At 47.7% G+C, this 20,944-nt stretch overlaps 2 protein-coding genes across 2 annotated transcripts in view; both read left to right on the plus strand.

The window, feature by feature from the left end:
* Window positions 1-6,944, plus strand: part of scaf8 (SR-related CTD-associated factor 8) — a 71,517-nt gene extending 64,573 nt beyond the window's left edge. The window contains exon 21 of the mRNA XM_030718353.1: window positions 6,851-6,944. The gene's annotated coding sequence lies outside the window, so the exon portion shown is untranslated. The remainder of the gene's footprint in view (window positions 1-6,850) is intronic.
* Window positions 6,945-11,972: 5,028 nt separating this feature from the next.
* Window positions 11,973-20,944, plus strand: part of tiam2a (TIAM Rac1 associated GEF 2a) — a 34,722-nt gene continuing 25,750 nt past the window's right edge. The window contains exons 1-6 of the mRNA XM_030718359.1: window positions 11,973-12,102; window positions 12,344-12,517; window positions 12,945-13,169; window positions 15,909-16,094; window positions 16,363-16,506; window positions 19,319-19,375. Of these exons, the coding sequence (XP_030574219.1) occupies window positions 12,362-12,517; window positions 12,945-13,169; window positions 15,909-16,094; window positions 16,363-16,506; window positions 19,319-19,375 (768 nt within the window). The 5' untranslated portion in view covers window positions 11,973-12,102; window positions 12,344-12,361. The remainder of the gene's footprint in view (window positions 12,103-12,343; window positions 12,518-12,944; window positions 13,170-15,908; window positions 16,095-16,362; window positions 16,507-19,318; window positions 19,376-20,944) is intronic.

The raw sequence follows: 20,944 nt of genomic DNA on the forward strand, positions 1-20,944 counted from the left end.
AAACGAATGGCACAACATAGAAGAGCCACTTCGACAGGACAAGATTCAGCAGTACATCTGCATCTGAAGGAAAAAGGGCACTCTTTTGAGGATGCCAATGTCCACATTTTGGACAGGGAAAACAGATGGTTTGAAAGAGGAGTGAAAGAAGCCATCTATGTCCACTGTGAACAACCATCATTGAACAGAGGAGGTGGATTACGTCACCAACTTTCCCCCGCTTACAGTGCTGTCCTGAGCTCCCTTCCCAGACGTCTCAACCCCCATTCACACCTTTGTTCCAGTGACCTCAATAGGCCACAGGAAACAATGGAGCGGAGTCCTAAGTTGGTTTCAACTGAAACCACTGATTAAATATGACCCACGCCCCCTTCACACCTGGGCACATGTGTTCAAGCACATGATCAATAGAGGGTCATAACCACCTCCAGGGGACTACGCCCACAGGGGTTTAAATACCTGGGTCTCTCCACCATTTGGTTGAGAACTGAAGAAGCCTTTCGGATGAGAGGTGAAACGTCTTCAAGAAACAAAAAGAAGTCCAGTCGCCTTTTTCAAGCTCCAGAGACTACAGTAACGAAGTATTTGTACTTCGTTACTTCCCACCTCTGCTTACGGCACAAACCAACTTCTGCTGCGTATGGCGGCGCTCTCTTACCTGCAGCCAGGGACTGTTGGGGGTTCGGGCGATGCCAAAGCCTGCGAACGGACACTGTACGAAGGCTGTGTGTACACAAAACTCAGCGACAGCGGAGGATTTCAGGTTTCCAAAACTCTCCGACCTCACTGGGAAAAGTCGCTAAATTTGTCGCTAGTCGCTTTTGGGGGAAAATAGTCGCCAGCGGGGTTTGAAAAGCCGCTAAATGTAGCAACAAAGTCACGGTCGCTTCCTGCAGGATTTACGGGTGAAGCGGAGAGAGGCGGGGCAGCGTGAAGCTGTGCAGAGACAAACTGGGAGAAGAGAAAGTGAACTGGTGGATCTACAAGTATGATTGTAAGGCGACCTACACTATATCGATATAAACGATATTGTCTCATCTTATATCACGTATGAAAATATATCGATATTTTTAAAAAACTCGATATATCGCCCAGGCCTAGGTCTTTGTACTAATTTATCATATAATAAGGAATTATTGTAATGCAGTGATAGGAAGGACTGACCAAACTGATATTGTAGGTGTAAATAAATAAATAGGGATTGCAGTTGCATCATATTAGATGTTAAATATCAGTTTAAAAGCTTTTATTTATCTTCATGTTGCACTGATAATCTGTTTAAAGTAGCATTTTTTTAGGGAGGGTGTGTGTGTGTGTGTGTGTGTGTGTGTGTGTGTGTGTGTGTGTGTGTGTGTAATTGTTACAGCTGTGATCTTAAATCCAAGGTGAGGATCTGTGAGGGGCTCTCACACTCTTATTATCGAGCCAAGTAACCAAAAGGCCATCAGGGTCCTTCAGAGCTCAGTATTAGAGGGGATTTGGAGTGTTTCAGAGTGTTTGTGTTCTGCTGAAGGTTCCTTTCCTGTCAGTTACATCGTCTCCTATTTCACTGCAGTTCTGCTCCTGGGTGCACACAGACACACACACAGACACACACACACACGGTGCATTGGTGTTTTCTTGAATTATGTCTTTATGCAGAGCAGTGTGACCTACAGCCCCCACTACCTGCCCAGTTTGGAATTAGTTCAGTGCTCGGAGATGTGAATGAGAGTCATGTAGAGATGTGTGCACGAGTGAGTTCCTCAGAGCTTGGATACCGAGGGATTTGATCCGGCTTTGGTGAGCAGCGCTTGTTGGAGCCTTAATTGATCATAATTAGGGGTCAGACCATTTGGCCGGGTGGAATTAGACCAAGCACCTGCTCTGTATGAATATGCATCACAGCAGCCCTGCCTGCCTCCTTTCTTTCTCAGCGCCTCACTCCTTTCATGCCTCCCAGTCACTGCAAGTGTGCTGTTGACCAACCTTTTAGCTGCTTCCATCTACAGGCAGACAAAGGCCTTTGAGAGGAGCTCAGACTTGGCCACGAGGACTATTGTGCTGCTAACAATGTTGTTTAGCTCTGGTGAACGCTGCTGATATTGTGTCTCCATGTCAAGCAGAAGCTGATGGAAGGCTGTTTCACAGCTGCTCATACGGCGGGCCGTGGACGTGACTTTGAATAGCTATTCAGATTAAGATCGTTTCTGGAGGAGAGCCTAACTGAGCGTCCTTATTAAATATGCTGTAAGCTCTGTTTTCACTGCGTGTCCCTGAACATCCAATAATATTCACCGACTCTGAAATAAACAACTGGATTGTGAGAGCAGGGACCGGCTTTGGAGCAGTCTGGCACACTTTGTCCAGTTCTGATGTTGTGTTGTTCTGCTGTGGCTTTTTAATGGGTCCAGTTTGACTGTGTGACCACAGCTATGTGAACCAGAGAGAAATGTTTTTGAGCCTGACGGCGGTCTCCGATGTGTCTCCGCTGGGCTGAGGCTTAGTCACAACACTCATTTTGATTCCAGGGAAGTTTTGTTGCATTTTAAGTGGCCTCCCCTCACACTGGGATGGACCCTCTGACCACCAGAAACCTTCAAACCCCTCAGACGTGTCGCTGTCCAGCTCTTTTTTAAATACACTAAACCTCTGTCCTCAGTCACTGCACTTTTTCCTCTTACACTTACTCATGCGTCTCTCTCAGTGGTAGCTGGCTGCCACTCTGGCCTCCTCTTGGGGTCATTGTGGTATTTAGGGTCAGACAAGAGCTCCAGTCATTGCGCCCTCAGCAGTGCCTCCCAGGCAGAGCTGCAGCCATTACACGCAAGCTAGTCTCGCCCAATCCCCTCAAACGGCTGTGGAAAACCACCTTGGCTGCAGCGGACCCTGCATCCTGCTTCTCGCCAACGGAAAAGCTGGATGTCGGAAAAACAACAGTGGAGCAGCGCAGCCTTTTTGCAGCGGAGACTCTAAATGGATGAGAGCTATAAAACATCCTTGCCCCTCTTCCTAAGAGAGCTCTTCTGTTGAGAACTTTTCACTTTTTCCTCTCTGGTTTTTCCTCTTGGCGCTCCGTTACCCAGGGTTACCCCTGGAGGATTGTGATTCGCTGCTTCTCCAAAGCCGGGAGGGAGTTTCCACGTGTCCTCCAGTGTGCCTGGCTGTGCGTGAGTCAGATGCAGTGTGTGTATGTTTCTTTAAGACTCAACAAGCCTCCCCAGAGTGAATCCAGATCAGAGAACAGCAGCTAGATTTCTCCTTTCCAAGCTCTTCAAAGAGCTTTTAGATTAAAGCCAAGGCCACAGAGGTAAGGCATGCTACGGAGTTTTATCTTTCTCTGCCTTTGTTTCTCCTGTTTACTGGATTAAGAAGAGGCCGGGGCGCAGAGGCTGCATTGTGCTTCCCATTATCCAGATGCACAGGTGTGGTTTACCCAGCGTGTTTGCATGTGTGAGTGCTGTTCAGCTCCCACCTGTATCTGCTGGATAGCAGCCTGGGCTTCATTTTGTATCTCTTGGATACGGTCTGCCTGCAGGTGCGTGCTTTCAGCATGTATCCTTGTAAATGAAGACACAACAGAGTAATCTTTCGCAGCAGTCTGAGACGTTATCACTCTGCTGGTGTGTTTCAGGGTCGTCATGTTCTGACTCGCGTTCACTCACGAGAACAACTCTGACAAACTTGTTCTGTTGTTGAAACTTTGTGTCTCCTGTTGGAGTTTGTGGATGTTTGCGTGGCTCCTCGCACAAAAGTGTTTGGAAACATTTTCATTTTCTTGGCATTAGTGTGGAATGGCAGTGGCATACATGTATAAATCTTTCAGGAGGCTGCCATGTCATTTTTGGTCGGCAGCCAGGCCCAGAGCTTCTAAATGTATAATGAAAAAGTCTGAAAGACACTTAACAAGCACTTTGATGGATGTTTGGTGGCTTTGGCTGCATCCACCACACAGTATTATGGGCTTTCACCAAGTGATTCATAGATAGACATTTCTCCTCATAAGCAAACAACCGCGGGATACTTAAAATCTGCTTCATATGACAAAAACTCAGCAGGAGGTGGCGTGGTCGTTGGCTCCGATAACCCGATTTTCTCTTCTTGTTCACTTCCTGTTGTTGTTTTTCTTTGCCGTGACAGGAATTATGGGATGTTTTGCATAAGTTTCAATTAAACTGTGACTGAGAGAGGGGAGCTTTAAGCACACTGTGCCTTTAAGAGGTGAGCTGTCGCAGTGCCAGAGGGGAGTGATAAAGGCCTGGTCCCGTGGGCTGTGATTTGACAGGAGGAAAGCGGTGCGATTGTGTTAACAGTCACAACCAATAGCAAACGACCTCACAGCTCCGAGTGCACAATCATTCAGGAGAGTGACACCTTGTTGGTGCCTTTATTATATTTGAGGTTGTTTTGTCACTTACGCTGTGATTTATGATTTCCTCAAGTACAACCATGTATTAACTGTGTGCTGTTTCCTTAGCCTTAACTCTCTTCATCAACATTTCTGTTCCTACATTTTGCAGCAGTGTGGGTTAAAAACTTCCCCTCACAGCAGCACGGTGCTACTGTGGGGCCCGGTTCCTCGGGGGTCGGTCCCGTGCTTCACGTCGCTGTGCCGGTGGTTTGTTCCTGCAGTTCTGTTTCCCAAGGACACAGATTCAAGGAAACCTGGCGGTCCAGACGCTGTGTGTATGTGTGTGGGTTTGTGCAAGAGTTTGGAGGCTGTAACTTATGTGCTACAAATGCACGGTGGTCTCCGTGAAGGAAAAAAGGCAGTTACATCCTTAACAATTGATGTACCTACTGTGTTTATACCATGCTGAGGCGTGGCTCATTCCTCACCGTTATCCTGAGCTCCAGACCCGAGACGCACACAGTGCCAGACTAAACATGGAGCTTACGTAGGAGTCACCCAGGGCCAGGCTGAGAAGAATGCCAGGTCACGGGGTGTGCCGAGGAGCAATGGGGTGGCAGTGGTCCCTTTGCCCTTGAGCAGATGGCCTGTAGGAAGCTTTTTAACGTGAACAGAGGACTGAAGGGGAAGAGGGAGGGAGGGTTCAAGACTGGGCGCAGTGGTTTGCAGCTAAAAGGAAGACTTGTCTTGTTGTTCTGTGAAAACAGTCACACAATACTCTGGTTCAGCATGCAGCAGAAGGCAAACGTGTGTGTCTTAGTTTGTGTGTTGGCACGCCTTTGAGCCTTTCATACCCACAGCGCCGCTCTTCCCTGAATAAACTAAGAAAAGCATCAGTAGTCGTGTTTAGAAGAAAGCAGTCGTTGTGACAAGTTTGACACCCAGCTTTATGTTGATTCCTGACAGCTGCTTTCTTAGTCTTTTACTGCTGAAAGAGAATAGTTTAGTTCCTCTCCATTCAAGTAAGAGAGACTTTGAATCGGTCTAACTCTGCTTTTAGCTGCTGGGTGCAGGACTCAATATGCCTCTGCTTAACCGGGCTTTGGAAAACAGCGGATGCTCAGAGAAGTCGGGGGTCAGGTGGAGTTTAAATAAAGTTATAGACACGGGAGGTAAAGGGTAAGTGGGGGGGGGGATCAAGTATTTTATTTTTTTAGCCAGATTTCTTCTGAAGAGGACTGAAGTGTTGGATCATCCAAGTACATTTGACTCATAAACACACTTTTCCAGGGTTCATAAGAAGCACCGCCTCAGCACAACTAGCATTAGGGATTTTCCCAACTATGGGATAAATAAAGGATATCTTATGATACAGTTTGCAACGTATTCCTAGAGAAAAGCTGCTTCAGTAACTCAGGATTATGTCTCCTTATGTTCACCATCTTCTCCTGTAACTCACGTCAAATGGAGCAGATGTGCAGTTAATGCCCTGATCGTGTCAGAGCTGTGGTTCGAGTTCATTACCAGGCCTGCATGCGTCCAAAGCCAAGTTTCCACTGTACTTCCGAGTGCTGCTTTCTCACTCCTTCTAAACAGAAGAGAATAATTTCCTCGTGTGGATCCTTGATGTGTTTGTTTGCCAGCAGAGCCGTTTGGTGCATTTTTAAAGTCTTTATATTAAAACTGTCTCCTGGAATTTCTTTCTTCCTGCATTAAAAGCACTCTTTAACAGCAGTTCATTTACTCAGCCTGCACTGCTTAATCTCACCTCACAGTCAAGGTGCACCCAAGCAGGAGCAGATAAACTCTTAATGCTGCAGATCACTTAATCCAGAAGGTTAGGGCATTTGACAGCAGGGTTTGTTTTTACAGTAACCTTACACATGCTGTACGTGTGCTGCCGGGCTTAGTGGGGTTAGCACTCTCAGACTGCGCGCTGCATGCGTTCAGGTGTGTTCTGTTACACGTACGAGACAGTCGCACCGCCTCGAGATGCAAAGAGACACGTGGCGCCCTCTTTACTTATCTTCTGTCTTGGATCCCGGCTCCGGACAAATTTGGAGATGAATGAAAAAGCTCAGATTCCAGGTAAACTGTGCTGGCTTTGAAATATCAAAGACGACGTCATTTACTCGTTGGGAGGTGGAAAAATGCAACAAATGTTTGCTTTGGATGGCTGATTGGGGACATCAGACTTGGTCGTACTGTAGGGTCTGTGTGGCTTTGCTTTATGTGCCACCTGTAACAGTTCATGTAACACTGCTGGGATCACATAGGAGTGAATTTACTGGATCTTTTCTTATACTTTGCATCCGGAGTTTAGAGGACATAGTCCTAAATACTCTGCAACCCTCCCTGAAAGCAGTGCCGCACTGCAAATACGGCCCCCTGCCAAACTCTGGGATTAGGTCTTCCCTCTAACTTCTCTTTAACACCTGTTATCAAACACAGAGCTCAGTGCATGAAGTAAATTACAGTTCTGTGAAAAGTACTAAGTCAGCTTCTCCCTGTGTGTTTCAGATGAGCCAGACGACGGAGGACTGAGTTTATTTTGAGAGATGAGGCGGAGAGCACCGCGCACATAGAAGCTTCAGTCTGAGAAAAGGCCTCAGAGGTGAGTCTGAAGAGCTGCGGCCTTCAAATGTGGCTCAGCAACAACATTATGCTTGATTTTATGTAACCGTCAAGTTTAAATGATCAGTACAGTCTCGAGGGATGCTGTCCCCTCTTTTCCCATTTCTGTCCTCTTTATATGGTTCTGTTTTTGTCCTTGCTCAGCCCTTTATTTTACATAATAATCAGGCCACTCTTCAAAAAGAGATTTTTTCTCTTAAACAGACTTTGACCTGAATGATTAAAGGACATAATTAAAAAAGTTTTAAAAAGTGCTGGTCCGGGGTTCATTTTTGATCCTGAGCTTCTCGGTGTGCTAATTCAGAGACTTGAAGGCTGTTAGAGGTGTTCGGCCTTACTTCCTGTTATGCAATCACATCACAGGTGACAGCAGATCCGGTGATGTTCTTAGTCTCCTGGCACTTCGTGTCCTGTAGCTGTGTAATGGAGGATCTGTCCGGTCACGGCTCCCTGATGCTGATGTAAGAGAGCCGAGGACCGTCTGGAAGCCTTTTCCCATCGTCCTAAACACTGTCACACAGAACAACCAGGACAGACTGAAGCCTGCTCATGTCACCTATCTGAGACAATGTACTAAAATGAGAGGGAGGTGGACCTTAAGCATTAATGACCAGATGTAGCAGGATGAGTTATTGCCTCTGGAAGACATAAGCAACATATTATTCCCCCTGCTGTTGTGCACAAGAAGCAGCTACTGTAATTTAAACGACTTGTGTGTACCTGTTATTGTTTATGAGTAATAAGTCCATGTCTCTGATGAACCGGCAGTATGTCATACTGTTTCTGATGTGTAAGCACCGTGACCCTTCCAGTCATAGAAAACTGGTGACGCTATGATTTTGTTTCCTTTTTCTGTTTTTTCCAGGTCAGGATGGGAAATTCAGAGAGCCAGTACAGCATTCAGGGTCCCAAAGGCACAAGCTTTATGTTCCCTGGGAAACAGAAGCCATATTCATTAAAGCTAGGCTCAGCCAAAGGTGATGCTCTGTCTCCCCATACGTGGTGGAAAAGTGCCCCAGTAGGCTCAGGGTACAAGGCCAGGTGTGCTGGCCGTGGCTGCCTGTCGCCTCCTAAAAGCCGGCAGCCTTACTCCACCCGGCACTGCGACTACATCTCTAAAGGAGCGAGGGGAAGCCCCGGTGAGCATCGCTGGCATCGCTCCCCTGGATGTGGTATACGGAGGCGGCATATGTCAGATGACGATAATCCATATGGGGCTGAACTAAATGGGCACACCCTAAATGGACACAGTGATAAACATGAGGTTTTAGGGGAACAGAGCAGCCCACGGGTGGTGATCAAGAAGGACGGCACTCTCAGGGTGGAGTTCACCAACACGTCAGGGAATCCCCTCCACCTGGACGAGGCCACTGGCCCCGTCCAGCTCCTCAAGTTCTCTCCCAACGTGGAGTCTGCATCAACCCCCAGTCTGCCTGGTTCCAGCGGCAGTAGGCGGGACGATCATCGCGGTGGACCGCCACCAGCCTCTACTTCCTCCACAGCCAGAACCAGCAAAGGAAGTTCACTGAGCTCTGACGGCTCCTGGTATGACTCGCCCTGGGGGCCTAGCACCGAGCTCTGCGAGCAGGACCAGCCCTGCTCTGGCAGCAGAACATTAGCACACTCCCCCATTCACCAAAGTGTGTCCTTCGCAGAACAGTCCCCCCCTTTGTCCATCACAGATCTGTACAGGGAGCCCACAATGGCTGCTACTTTCCCCACAGCCGGGGACTTGTCCTCCCAGCTACAGGAGCCACCACCAGGCCAGAGGCCACATCGAGCGTCCTTTGCATCAGTCCTGGATGTTCCTTTGGAAGAAGAATGCCCGGAGCCCCGTCAGTACTCCTCATACACCCTGCCCTGCCGCAGGCCCAAATCACGCACGATTATTGAAAACCCAGACCAGTACCCTGACCAGGAGCAACGCCAGGAGCAGGCTGGACTGGATTTCATGTTCCAGAAGAAGGACTCCATCAAAAACCGCATCAGACGCTTCAGTGACTGGACGGGCAGCCTCAGCCGCAAGAAGAGGAAGTCTCTGGTAAGCTGGGACAGGATGGGTTTAGGGGGTGGCATAGATTTAATGATTTACTCTTTTATCACTCACAGGGTGCATACAGAACATGTCCATTTTTTAAAAACACAAACAAGATAAATATACCTCACTGCAGTCATCTTCATAACTAGCCCTAGGTGGGCGTGGCCATCACTAACCTCCGTGAACAGACAGTTTCCTTCCTGGCGAGATCTTTGATTGTGGGCCACAGTGGTTGTCCTGGCATGGCTGGGAACCAACCACCGTCCTCTGGTCCTTTAGCAACACAACACCAGCTGTCTGAGGACGCGGCACAGTGGGGTGACACAAAATGAAATCTGTAAGGCAGCCAGCGCTGAGTGTGGTTGTTCTTGTGTGGAGGGAGCAAGGATGGGAGTGAGTTTTAATACAATGCGAGGCATGGACGATGCTCCAACGAAGAGAAGTGCGGGGCTGGTATTCAGATGTCATGAATACTTTTTATGGGTATGTAAATTTGCAGTATTACTGCATATTGATTGTTTTGCAGTAGTTGGTTAATATACAGTGCTTGTTGCATGTTTTTAGCTCGTTGGTCAGATCTACCTGTTGGCTGTGCGAGGGTCGATCTCTTCATGCTAATCTTAAAATCCAGACTCAGTAACTGCAGTTTGTTTAAATTGCACCTCCCACAGTAATGTCTGTGGGGACGGAGTAAAATGATGCTTGGGTGCGGATCCTGTCAGATCCTGTTTTCTGCACGTTTGTGTGATTTTAGCTGCACAAACGTGACGTTTTTACCGGCTTTAATTTGCCCTAAAACCTTTGTTTAAACTGAGCCTGAACTCTTGTCCCTCCCTCTTTGAGGCTTGGAAGCAATTGTTTCTGCATTAATTCGTTTAGCTTTGCCTTGTAACAGTTTTAAGAACGCTGTTTGGGTACTGCCGAGAGAATAGCTGTAAGCCTCTGAGAGGATCTGTAGAGTGAGACTAAATCCTAGCTGAAGATTTAACCCCACCCCTCCTCTAATGTTAATGAATGACTTATGGTTGTTCTGGTTGTTGTGTTCAGATTTTCTGCTCTCCCCTCACGTTCCTTTGAGAATAAATCTGCTAATGGGGATTGGTGTTCAGTCAGCGGCGCCTCACAGCTAAACAAAGGATAGAAAAGAACAATTGAGCATTCATCTTCTTCTTCAGGACTTTGTAAGCTGCTTCTTGTGCTGAAACGTCCGATCATTTCCAGTGAAACACGCGAGAGGCTGTGATGCAGTTTGACCCTGTAATGTTGCCGTTATACTGCCATCATTTATGGCCATGAACTGCTGCAGGATAGAGTTAGTTGAGTTTTGTTTCCTCATCCAGAAGTAAAGTTCATACGAGGTCTGTAATCATTGCTGATTGCAGCTAATTGTGTCAAGCAGGACTCGAGTAGTAGAGATACAAAGTCTGCATTTATGATGCAGTATGATATAAACTAATTATAAAAATCAGGCAAATTCACAAAAGCCCGAGGCCCCGTTGCTTTCTTCGTAACCAATGAAGCGTGCAACAAGTTCCCATTAAAGTCACTGAGCTGTATGTCCTCTCTCCTTTGGGGGCCGTTTTCATGCCAGACTTCAGTGTGCAATATTTCTCCAAGGCCTGGTCACAGTGCCTCCTTTCAGCAGGTCATCTGAGATCAGGAGCACCTCCAGCTCTGGCTCCCCTCCACCTGGACCTGTGGGTTTAAAGGTCACATTGTGACCCTGATGCCAAAGACCAAGAATCTGCTCGTAATGGAAAGCAGATGGAAGACAGTGAAGAGCGGCTGGAACGATTTGGGCTAAAAGAAAGAAAGAAGAAGCTCAGGAAAACGTGTCCTGTGCACAGTATGCATTTTTACTGCAGCTACAAACTAAACATGAGTGGCTACAAGTGGACATAGTGGTAAACAGAGGCTGTGTTCATGTGAGCACCGAGTTTACCAGGTTCATTGCTGCCAGGAGAGTTAAACATGAGCCGTTTGCTGCAGTCACGTTTTGAACTGCATGCAGCGTGAAGCATGGATTGAGGAGGAACATGGACAGAGATTAGTAAAACATTTTAATAAACAAAAGCTGTAGAATGAGCTCTGGGATGACAGCACATACCGAGCGTCTGCACGGTGAGAGTGCTCCTCTCTGTTGCCGCGGGCAGAATCGATGCCGCAATCTAGTCAAGTGTAGGTAGGCTGTCATTAAGCATGAAAGGTGCAATTCCATCAAGTGTTCATTTGGGGAATTGGGAAGCCACAGCAGACCTCAAATGACGTGAAATTGTGTGAGCCTGGAGGGTGCCAACCTCCCAGGTGCCATCACAGGAAATTTGTCCCACTTTTTCAGCCTGGGAAGAATTTAGAGACTGTAATGCAAACTTTGAAGTAGGTTCGAGTGGTTTGCCTAGATTTTTCAAAAGTTTCGCTGTGCCGCGGGGCTAATTGAAAGAAGCAGAGTCGATTTCTGTCCCAGTGTAAGCTCACGGGTACCAAACAGAAGTCTAGGGGCAAACAGTGGATAGGCACAATGCATCACAAACCAGCCCCGCACTTCCACTGGTAACTAATCAATAAATGTTATCTTTAGTCATCATTATAATCCAATCATTCCACCTGCAACTTTGTACCTTCCTCTAACAGACTTCTCTGTTCTGCCTCCTCAGGAACCCAGGTACAAGGACCTGAGTGATAACTTTGACAGTGGGGTTGATGGCCTGACTGCAGACACCAGCTCTCCCTCCCAGGTCTCCAGCCTCCTCTGGTTTCCCGGAGCCTCCAGGGCCCAATCTTCAGGAGCCATTCACCAAACGACCAGCGACGCCCTTCGCCAGAATATCTACGAGAACTTCATGAGGGAGCTGGAAACGGGCCACTGGGCAGGGAGGAGGTGAGAGGAGAGCTCCATCCACGGGCACCGAGGAAGGCGACAGCAGCAGCGAATCTGCCGAAGGCTCGCTCGAGCAGCTCGACCTGCTGTTTGAAAAGGAGCAGGGGGTGGTGCGACGGGCTGGCTGGCTTTCCTTCAAACCTCTTGTTACCCTGCACAAAGACAGGAAGCTGGAGCTGGTGACACGACGCAGGTGGAAGCAGTACTGGGTGACCTTGAAAGGTGAGCTTCCATCTCGTCTCCTTGAGCCAAAGAGTTTGCAGTTTGAGTTAGTCGTGAATGTGAAAGTATTTCCTGAAGAAGAGAAACTAAAAGGGTGAACTGAAGCATTTTCAGATTCCACGGGGGCTTTGGGAGTGTGCGACATTTTTCTGGCTTTTATGTTTCAGTGTTATGGCAACAACTGCGGCTCTGCTGCAGTTTTAACAAGGACATTGTGTCTGCATGTTTTCTTCCTTTCCAGGCTGCACGTTGCTGTTCTATGAGGACTTACAGTAAAGGCTCTCCAGAGCAGGAACTGTCGCCTCGATACGCCCTGCTGGCCGAGGACAGCATCGTCCAGGCCGTTCCTGAGCATCCCAAGAAGGAGAATGTGTTCTGCCTCAGCAACTCGTATGGAGACGTCTACCTCTTCCAGGTGAAGTGCATCACCTGACCGCTGTGTGTCTGACACTGGCTTCCTTTCCCTCAAGTGTGAATATAACACGACCAATTCAGAGGAATTCAGAGTGTTCAAACTCTCCAGCCAAGGAGAGCAAATCCTAAATTTGACCTTACTGATCTACATATCCCTAAAAACCCTGCCTTGGTATTTCACCTCCTCCATTCGGATTACAATCTTCCAAGATAACGCCATGCTGTAGTGTCTCTAATAAAATATCTCTGCAGAGGTGACCTTCCCCCAGAGGCAAGCAAGGAGAAACTCTGTAACATGAAGTCAGTTCGTCCCTTTGTTTTCACTCGTTTTCACCCTTAGAGCACAAGATTTTTGAGATAAGTGGTAGAATAACTTCATGATGCATGTAACAGAGATATTGGTCAGCAGTGTTTCTTTTCCCCTCCAGGCCAGCAACCAGACCGACCTGGAAAACTGGGTGACAGCTATCCACTCTGCCAGTGCCTCGCTGCTGGCCAAGCGCCAGGGGAAGGAGGATACGGTGCGCCTGCTGCGGAGCCAGGTCCGCAGCCTGCTGCAGAAGATCGACATGGACGGGAAGATGAAGAAGATGGCTGAGCTGCAGCTGACTGTGGTCAGCGACCCCAAAAACCGCAAAGCTATCGAAAACCAGGTGAGCTGCTGGCGGTGCTGATGCCTGCAGTGAGACATCAGCTGAGAATCTTCTCACACTTCCTGCCCGTGAGACAGATCTCAGAGAGAATCTGCTTCATTGGCAGCATTGATGGATTAGGTGGTGTAACACATGCTCTTTTCATGTTTCGGTTTTTAACCTCCTCTGCGTATTGTTACTGCACATTATTTGTGTTGCAACCACACGATGTGCCCTACTTAATTCCTGTGCTTTATTTTCGTCTGTGGGTGGGTGAAGTGGCCCAAATGCATCAGTCCCCAAACGTGTCGCGAGGGGCCCAGGGGAGCAGCGCTCTCCCCAAACATGAGATCGGGATTCCAGATGTTTCCTGGTAATGGGCTCTCAACATGCATTATCCTCCCCCTCCTCCTCACAGCCTGAGGGAGAGTCTAAAGCACCCAGCACTGTGTTCTAGCCCACATACAGCAGATGACAAAAGGGCTGTAAAACGCTCCAAACCTGTAGCTTAGCAAGAGCACAGATACTTTCACAAGAAATTAGTGCTTGATTTGTAATGTGGGAGCCTCAGGTTTGTGTTTTTAAATGCTTGTGGCTCAGATGGTCAGTGACTTTAAGTGCTTCTTAAATCTCTGGATAGCTGAAATAAGTACATGTGCTGATTCTGAAGCATCTTTAGGTCTTTATTTGGTCTGCAGTTAAAGTGCAGTAGAAGTGAGATCGAAGCTGCACCCCTCACTGCGGCATTGACCAGCGGAGATGTCACTGCATGACTGGACTAACTTTGAGCTCGGGTCTGTCTTCAATTAGCCAGCCTGCCACCTCAGAGTCGACACAAAGACGGACGAGGTTGGAGTCAGTGATGGGGTCAGGACAGGACTGATAAAGACGCCACGAGGCCGATGATAGATCGAAGGTTTCGGCGGGGTTGTCGAGTACCAACAGGGCACCACTTTGATGTCTCTGCCTACCCCCACCTATGTCTGCTGAAATCAGTGCCAGTAGACCTTGTTTGAAGTCTGCCTGTACACACACACACACACACACCACACACACACACAGAGTGCAGCGAAGCAGCATTGAAGGATCTGTAGATCGGGGCAGATGTTAAAGAGGGAAAAGAATCTCTAAATAGAAAAGCTTCATGCTCTGAAATGAAACACGCTGCGTTTCCCACTGATGTTCGTTGATTTTAGTTTTATATTTTTTCACTGCACTGATTCACACCTGCTGAATCCATTAACAATAGGCTTTAATACATAAATTGTGTTCATCAGTGTTGGACCCCAGCATGAGTCAGCAAAGTGATTTTTGTGCACGGGGCTATTTTAGGACCTCCCTGAACAAAGATTTGGATATTTGGATATTTGGATATGTGACTGTTGACAAACAGATCTGCGTGGATCTGAAGCTTGCACGGATCTGTGAGATAGTTTCACATTGACATGAATTTTTCCAAAGCAGCAGCTCTCCTGATTTGTCTTTGGTTTTGAGGAAGGAGCTTATCTGATTTGGTCAGTAAGACCTCCTTAAAGTCATCTTCAAACCACTCAGTGGAAATTAAATTGCAGCTCCCCCAGAACCCCGTGTTTTATGTGTGACCCAAGAATAGAAAAAGATGATGCTGTGCCGACCTACGTCAGAGGATTTATTCAGTGTCTTTGGGTTGAAGTAATACCAGAACAGGAGCTGTTTGACAGGCTGTCAGATTTCCTTTTACGTGATGAATACAACAGTCTCTCTGGTGTACTAACCATACAAATGCCACTGTTACCCCAGCAGAAGTGTCCATCTTTAATACAGGTCTGTAACCTCAGTATAGTCACCACTCACTCAGTACAAAATATTCTACAAAAATTTGGTTTATTCTACAAAAGTGGAACTTTCTTCATGATTTTTTTTTTGCCTTTTTGCAAGTTGTTAATCAAACCTGTGGGTTTCTGCTCGATCTCCTGAGACCCACAGATTCCCGTGGGACTCTGTGGGTCTCAGGACGTGTTGGCTCAGTACCTGCACACTTCCACACATGCAGGCTTTTTCACAGAGCAGTTGGTCTCAGGGCAGGTGTTCTGTGTTAAGATGCTTGTGAAGTCAGAGGGCTCGTAAAACACCGCCCTCTCGCCCTTTCTCAGTTTGCTCCTAATCCGAAAGAATGTCGTCATTGTGAGTGAGACCTAATGGGACGCGCCGTAGGGTGCGTTATTGTAACGAACTCTCCGTGCAGATGAGACCCATAAAGCCAGTTGTTTAGGGAGAGTTATTTAACCAAAAGTTCTCATTAAAAATGGTCTCCAGCCAACAAAATAAGCACTTTGTTATAACTTACATAGTGCAAAGAGGGACGGGGGAGGTGACTGTAAAGTGTGTGTGTGTGTGTGTGTGTGTGTGTGTGTGTGTGTGTGTGTGTGTGTAACGGGTGGTCTGTGCAACATCACGGCCTCTCAAGTCTTCCATTTTAAAAATAGGCATTTGAATTTACTGCACACACACTCGTCTGCTCCATATGCAGTCATCCCTCACTATCAAACCTCCCACAGAGCCTGTACCCTCCACCAACATCTGCAAGCAATCGCAGCTCATAGAAAGCACTGCACTGACCCTGGATCTCCCTCTTTGATTCCCACCCCCCACCCCCACCTCTCAGCTCTCCCCCCATTACCCCCCCCCAGTTCTCCTTTGCTCACTCACCAACTGAAAAACCAAATTCAAATTCTGATCTTGCACCGGGCGTTTCAGGCACCGTCCTTCCTCTTCCCTCAGATCCAGCAGTGGGAGCAGAACCTGGAGAGGTTTAATATGGATCTCTTCAGGATGCGCTGCTACCTTGCAAGTCTGCAGGGTGGAGAGCTGCCCAACCCAAAGAGCCTGCTCGCCATCGCCAGCCGCCCCAGCAAAAGCACCTTTAGGACGCCTGGGGATTTTCTCTGTCTCCTCCTTTCATGCGTGGTAAGGAAGCAGAGAAACTGATGAATTCCCAATGAAGGGATTGGAAGGAGTCAGCACAGCTCTGTCTCCGTGCTTTTGAATGCAGCGTTCAGTTTTCATGTACTTGATGTCGTTTAACCTTGAAAACTCCTTCCATTGAAACTATAAAGCAGCAAATGCTGCCTTTATGCAGGACTGGAGGAAAAATGAACTTCATTAAGATGGTTTGATTAGATGGAATTTTTGTTGAGGAAAATGATTGCAGGGCTGATATCGTCTGTCTGTTCAGATCTGTTCCAGAGACGAGGCCACAGTCAGGAGGCGCTCGGTGTCCCTGACTCACAGACAGCACAAACGAGGCCTGTTCTCCTCGCTCAAAGGCCTCGACAACCTGACGAAGAGAGGCCGGGACAAGAGGCCGTCTGTTTCACAGGTATTAATGAACACACAGACACACATCTGAATGTATTAGTGTATTTAGATATGTATTTTAATATAAAATCAGTATCAGTACTCACTGAAAGTTTTCTCTGCACATGAAAAAATAGATGTCAAACCTCAGCAGGCACTACGTGTTTCAGGAAGGTCACGCTGTTGGTGCGCTCTGCAGCTCCACGCTTTGTGTGTTTTGACATTTAGTACATTTAGTACGAGCTGATGAGAAATCACTTAAATCAAACGCTGAAGTAGAGAGCGTCTTGATGCTCCTGTCACGTTTAAAAGCCCCGCAGCATCACTTCCACCTCGAGGAGACGCCGAGTCCAGGAGATGATCCGGATCAGGAAATGGGACCGTTTCTGCACATAACCTGAACATGCACGATCGTGCATGTGAGCACACGCTTTCTGGGATCATATCGATGAGGACAAACTGATCTTAATGCCTTCAGTGCACTTTGCGCGTGTTTGTAAATGGAAGCGCCTGAAACGATGTAACGCCTTTGTTGACGTGATAGAAAATAGCAGGAGACTGTCTCAGCACATTTACCCCTCCCCTCCCCATAGACGTTTTTATTAATTAAAAGCACATAAGCTCACATCCCTCCTGCTTTCCTGTAAGGCTGAGTGCAAACCTCCCATCACCGTAAACACAGGGGAGCATTCCTCACCCAGGTGCATGGGGAGGGAGGGGGGTCTAAATCCTCTCAGGTTAGTAATTAGACTCATGCAAGCTGGTTATTTATTGATACAGAAATCCACCGCTGTAGCCTGCAGATACGGCCCTGGAGAGTAGTGTTGGTGGTCTATTTTAAGAACCACCAATGGAAACACTTGTTTAATTTTATGGACCCGTGTTCATTAGCTGGGACTCTAATAAAGACTGAAGTCAGTACGGTGTCCACCATATTCAGAGCTACTGCAGCTAAGAGCTAATCACATCTCCGGTAGGTGAACCCCGACCTCTGACACGACGTTCCCCGTCCAGTTCCGCTCGCTCTCGCTCAGCTCATCTACCTCTGTGATATTTCTGTTTGTGCATTTGTGCACGTCCGTCACCACTGAGGTATGTGTTGTTATTTTCCTGGGGAACTCCAGCCAGCCAGCCTAATGAGGCCCAGTTACATTTCACAGTGCAGAAGGCCGAGGTGGCGCTGCAGCACGCACATGAATTATTAAAAGCCATATGTGGTAGATGGCATCCTCCACTCTTTCCTCAGCCCCGCAGACACCAGCAGATGGTCGGTGTAAAGACGCTAAATATTAAACAGCCTCCCTTTATCCCCCCCCCCCAGGTTTCCTTTTGCCTACGAGCTCTTTTTTAGTGTTTTCTGGTATTTTTGTCTTTATTTAGAGGCTTATCGTGGGCAGTTAATGGCAGTTAGTGCTTTGAGGGATTTTCAGAGTGCTGGGGTTTCCTGGACATCTGCTATTTTTCTCTCAGTATGAGGGGGGGTCACTGCACCGTTAGTTTCAGTTTTCTCTTGTTCTCTGTGGGAATTTCAGCTGTCGCCGTTTTCAATATGACGTCATCAGCTCCTCGGCTGTTCCCTCAAGTCGCACCGACAAGAGACGCGTCTTTGCTTTTCCTCTGTGCACATGAATGTGCCTTCTCCAAGGCTCTCCATTTACCCCCTTTGCCCCAGTTCAGAAACACTATTTTAGCTTCTTAATTTATTCAGTCTCTTAAAGCGTGCGTTTCATCTCGGTCTTCCCTCATTTTTATCCCCATTTGTTGTTCCTTCCCCCCCTCCAGCCGCGTCTTCTCCCTCCAACAGCTCGTTTCTCAGAGCACAAACATCGGCGCTGGCGGTCCTTCTCCCACAGTTTCCATACTGACTCATGTGTTGACTAAGCCTAAATCCCATTTACCACTTTGATGTCGTGCTCCACAACCTTGCCCCAAAGTCATCCCCCCTGCTCTCTCGTCTGCTCTCATCCGTCTTAGCGGAGCCGTGTATACAGTGAGGAGCTGGCCGCCAGTCGGTTGTGGAAGTAGGCCAGAAAGGTCCGAGGATTTGTGGAAGAGTTGGTAAAGCTTTCTAAAATAAGCCTGTTTTTAGTGAAGCAGCACCATTTGTCCTCCTGCTGTGGAGGGAGTGAGTCTGCTGATCACAGGTCAGACGTAGCTGCTTCTTTCTGACTGTAACAACATTTTCTCGGTGTTGTTGGAGGTAATCCTGAGCCCCTCTAAGTCAGCTCGAGCTCTTTTAATTTCACAGCAGGAACAATCACCTCCGAGTTGGTGTCAGAGCTTTTTAGGGGAACAAACTGTTCGATTAAATTTACCAGCTCTGCCACTCGTCTCTGCTGCCCGTGACAGCTGTCGAGCAGAGCCTGATCGCTGCAGCCTGTTTGAGTCACGCCTTCGTAACGGATCGCTCTGTCATGGCCGTATTATAGAGTTGTTGCTGCGGTCTCCTCCAGTGGCAGGCTTAGCAACACGCCCGGCAATCACAAACCAGGCGAGGAGCCGGGGAGAAGAGGCCGAGGGAGGAATTTTGTGGCTGTGGAGACGGAGAGGTGGGAGCTTTTCCCTCTTTGATCTCTGCCACACAGAAACCGCTCAGTGTCCACACACACACAGTGCCTCTCAGTACATTTCCACAGCGCACCTTCAAAGGCCACAGAGTGGAAGCAGTATCAAAGCGCTGCCCTCGCCACGCGTAGTTTTTAATTAACTGCATAATAGCACCTTGTGTGTTTTTAATATTGTTTTGCTTAGATGGCTAAGTGCTAATCGCTTATGAGTCAGTCAGCGTGGTGCCCCTCCGTCTGTGCTTCTTACTGTCTGTCTCTGGGTTTCAGGTCTTTGAAAGCGATGCTGGAGGCCAAATGTGCGCCCTGCCTCCCAGGAGCACCGAGGTGAGTCACACAAATCTGGAACTTTGTCCAATAAAGTTTATGGATCTTTGGTAAATCCTCTAAAAACTCCGCTACCATCTGTCACGAGCGTCCTGCTGCAGAGTTCTGCGTACTATTATTAGCTTCAGTGGGAAGTAGCTGCAGCAGAAATTGGTCTGCTGCTACTCTGACCTCTGCCGTCTCATGGCTTTGATAGTTAGCTGTAAAGATATGTGAACACACTGGTGTGTGTGTGTGTGTGTGTGTGTGTGTGTGTGTGTGGGGATCAGAAGGCGTGTGAGTGTATTACACGTCCAGGATCAAAGCAGAGATTTCATGCTGATCTGCAGGTGGCTGCGAGACAAATACACAGCATATGTAACAGGAGGGTTTCACCGCGATCGGTCCCTGTGTGTGAACACGGGTCCAATTCACCCACCCATAATGGACTTAAAGGGTGCTGCTGAGGTGTTTGGGGAAAAGGTTCAATGACTGACAAGTGTGAATTCAGACCATCTGAGCAGCCAGAAACTGGAACGGCAGCATTGCTGGTGATCGAGTGACCTCGCTGTGCTCGACTTCCCCGCGGGTCTTCTCCTTTTTTAATTCCTGTTTTATCATCTGGACATCAGGGAAGTGGTTACCTGACTACAGCTCAGGTAGCTGAAACCCACCAGGTGTAGGTAACAGGCTGTAAAACAGAGAGAAAAGGAATCGCTGTTAGCGACAAATAAGTTCCCGTTTCGATCAATGTTCTCCTTTATTTTGTTGTTTGGACTACATGCTGTAACTTCAGCCAGTTTATTAGGTTTAATAATCCAGGCTGAAGGTGTGCAGTTAGTGACCATCAGAGCATTTATAGCACACAGACATGGAAGAATAATGGATGTTTTTAGCTACATATTATTCATGCAGACCACTGTATGCTGATGTGGTGACGGGATCAGATTCATATAGTACAGTGAGTCAGCTCAGCATCATTCTGACAGCTCCACCAAGCCAAAAATATTTCCTGTCCTGATGAATGTGGCACTGACAGATGGGTGTAATGGATGCTGTCAGACAGCAGAGGAGTAGTCTTATGAAGATCACTGTTGCACAGGATGTAGTGATTCATAGTATTAATCCGTGGTCACTGTGGTAAGTGTTGAAATGGCCCTCATTAAGGGCCTAGGAGGAACTGGCAGCAGGAAGTGTGGAGACAATAATGGCTTTCATTGGGTTGGTGCTGTAACGCCGCTCGTGGCTTCGCTCTCCTCACTCTTTAAATCTTAGATATGTGGAAAGTGGCTCATCGCAGGATCCGTTTTGTTTTGCTGGGGATTAAGGCTCCTCGGTGTGGGAAGTAAGAAGAGAGAGAGGTTAGCACAGCTGCATTGATTTTGTCACACACTTCCTCATTTCCGTCTTCATGACTTTGTGCCTATTGTGGCTACTTTGGGCTCAAAGCCCTCGAATTACTCTATAAGCAGTCATCTTCCACTAATCCTTTGAAGTGAAGTCAGTGAAGGGTATGTTTTGTGAGTGTGTGCCCACGCTTTTTTATTCTCGTTGTGTAGCTTCTTCCTCACCATCGTGGTGTGTTGTGTG

Source organism: Archocentrus centrarchus, chromosome 22 (genome assembly GCF_007364275.1).
Source record: "Archocentrus centrarchus isolate MPI-CPG fArcCen1 chromosome 22, fArcCen1, whole genome shotgun sequence".
Lineage (NCBI taxonomy): Eukaryota > Metazoa > Chordata > Actinopteri > Cichliformes > Cichlidae > Archocentrus > Archocentrus centrarchus.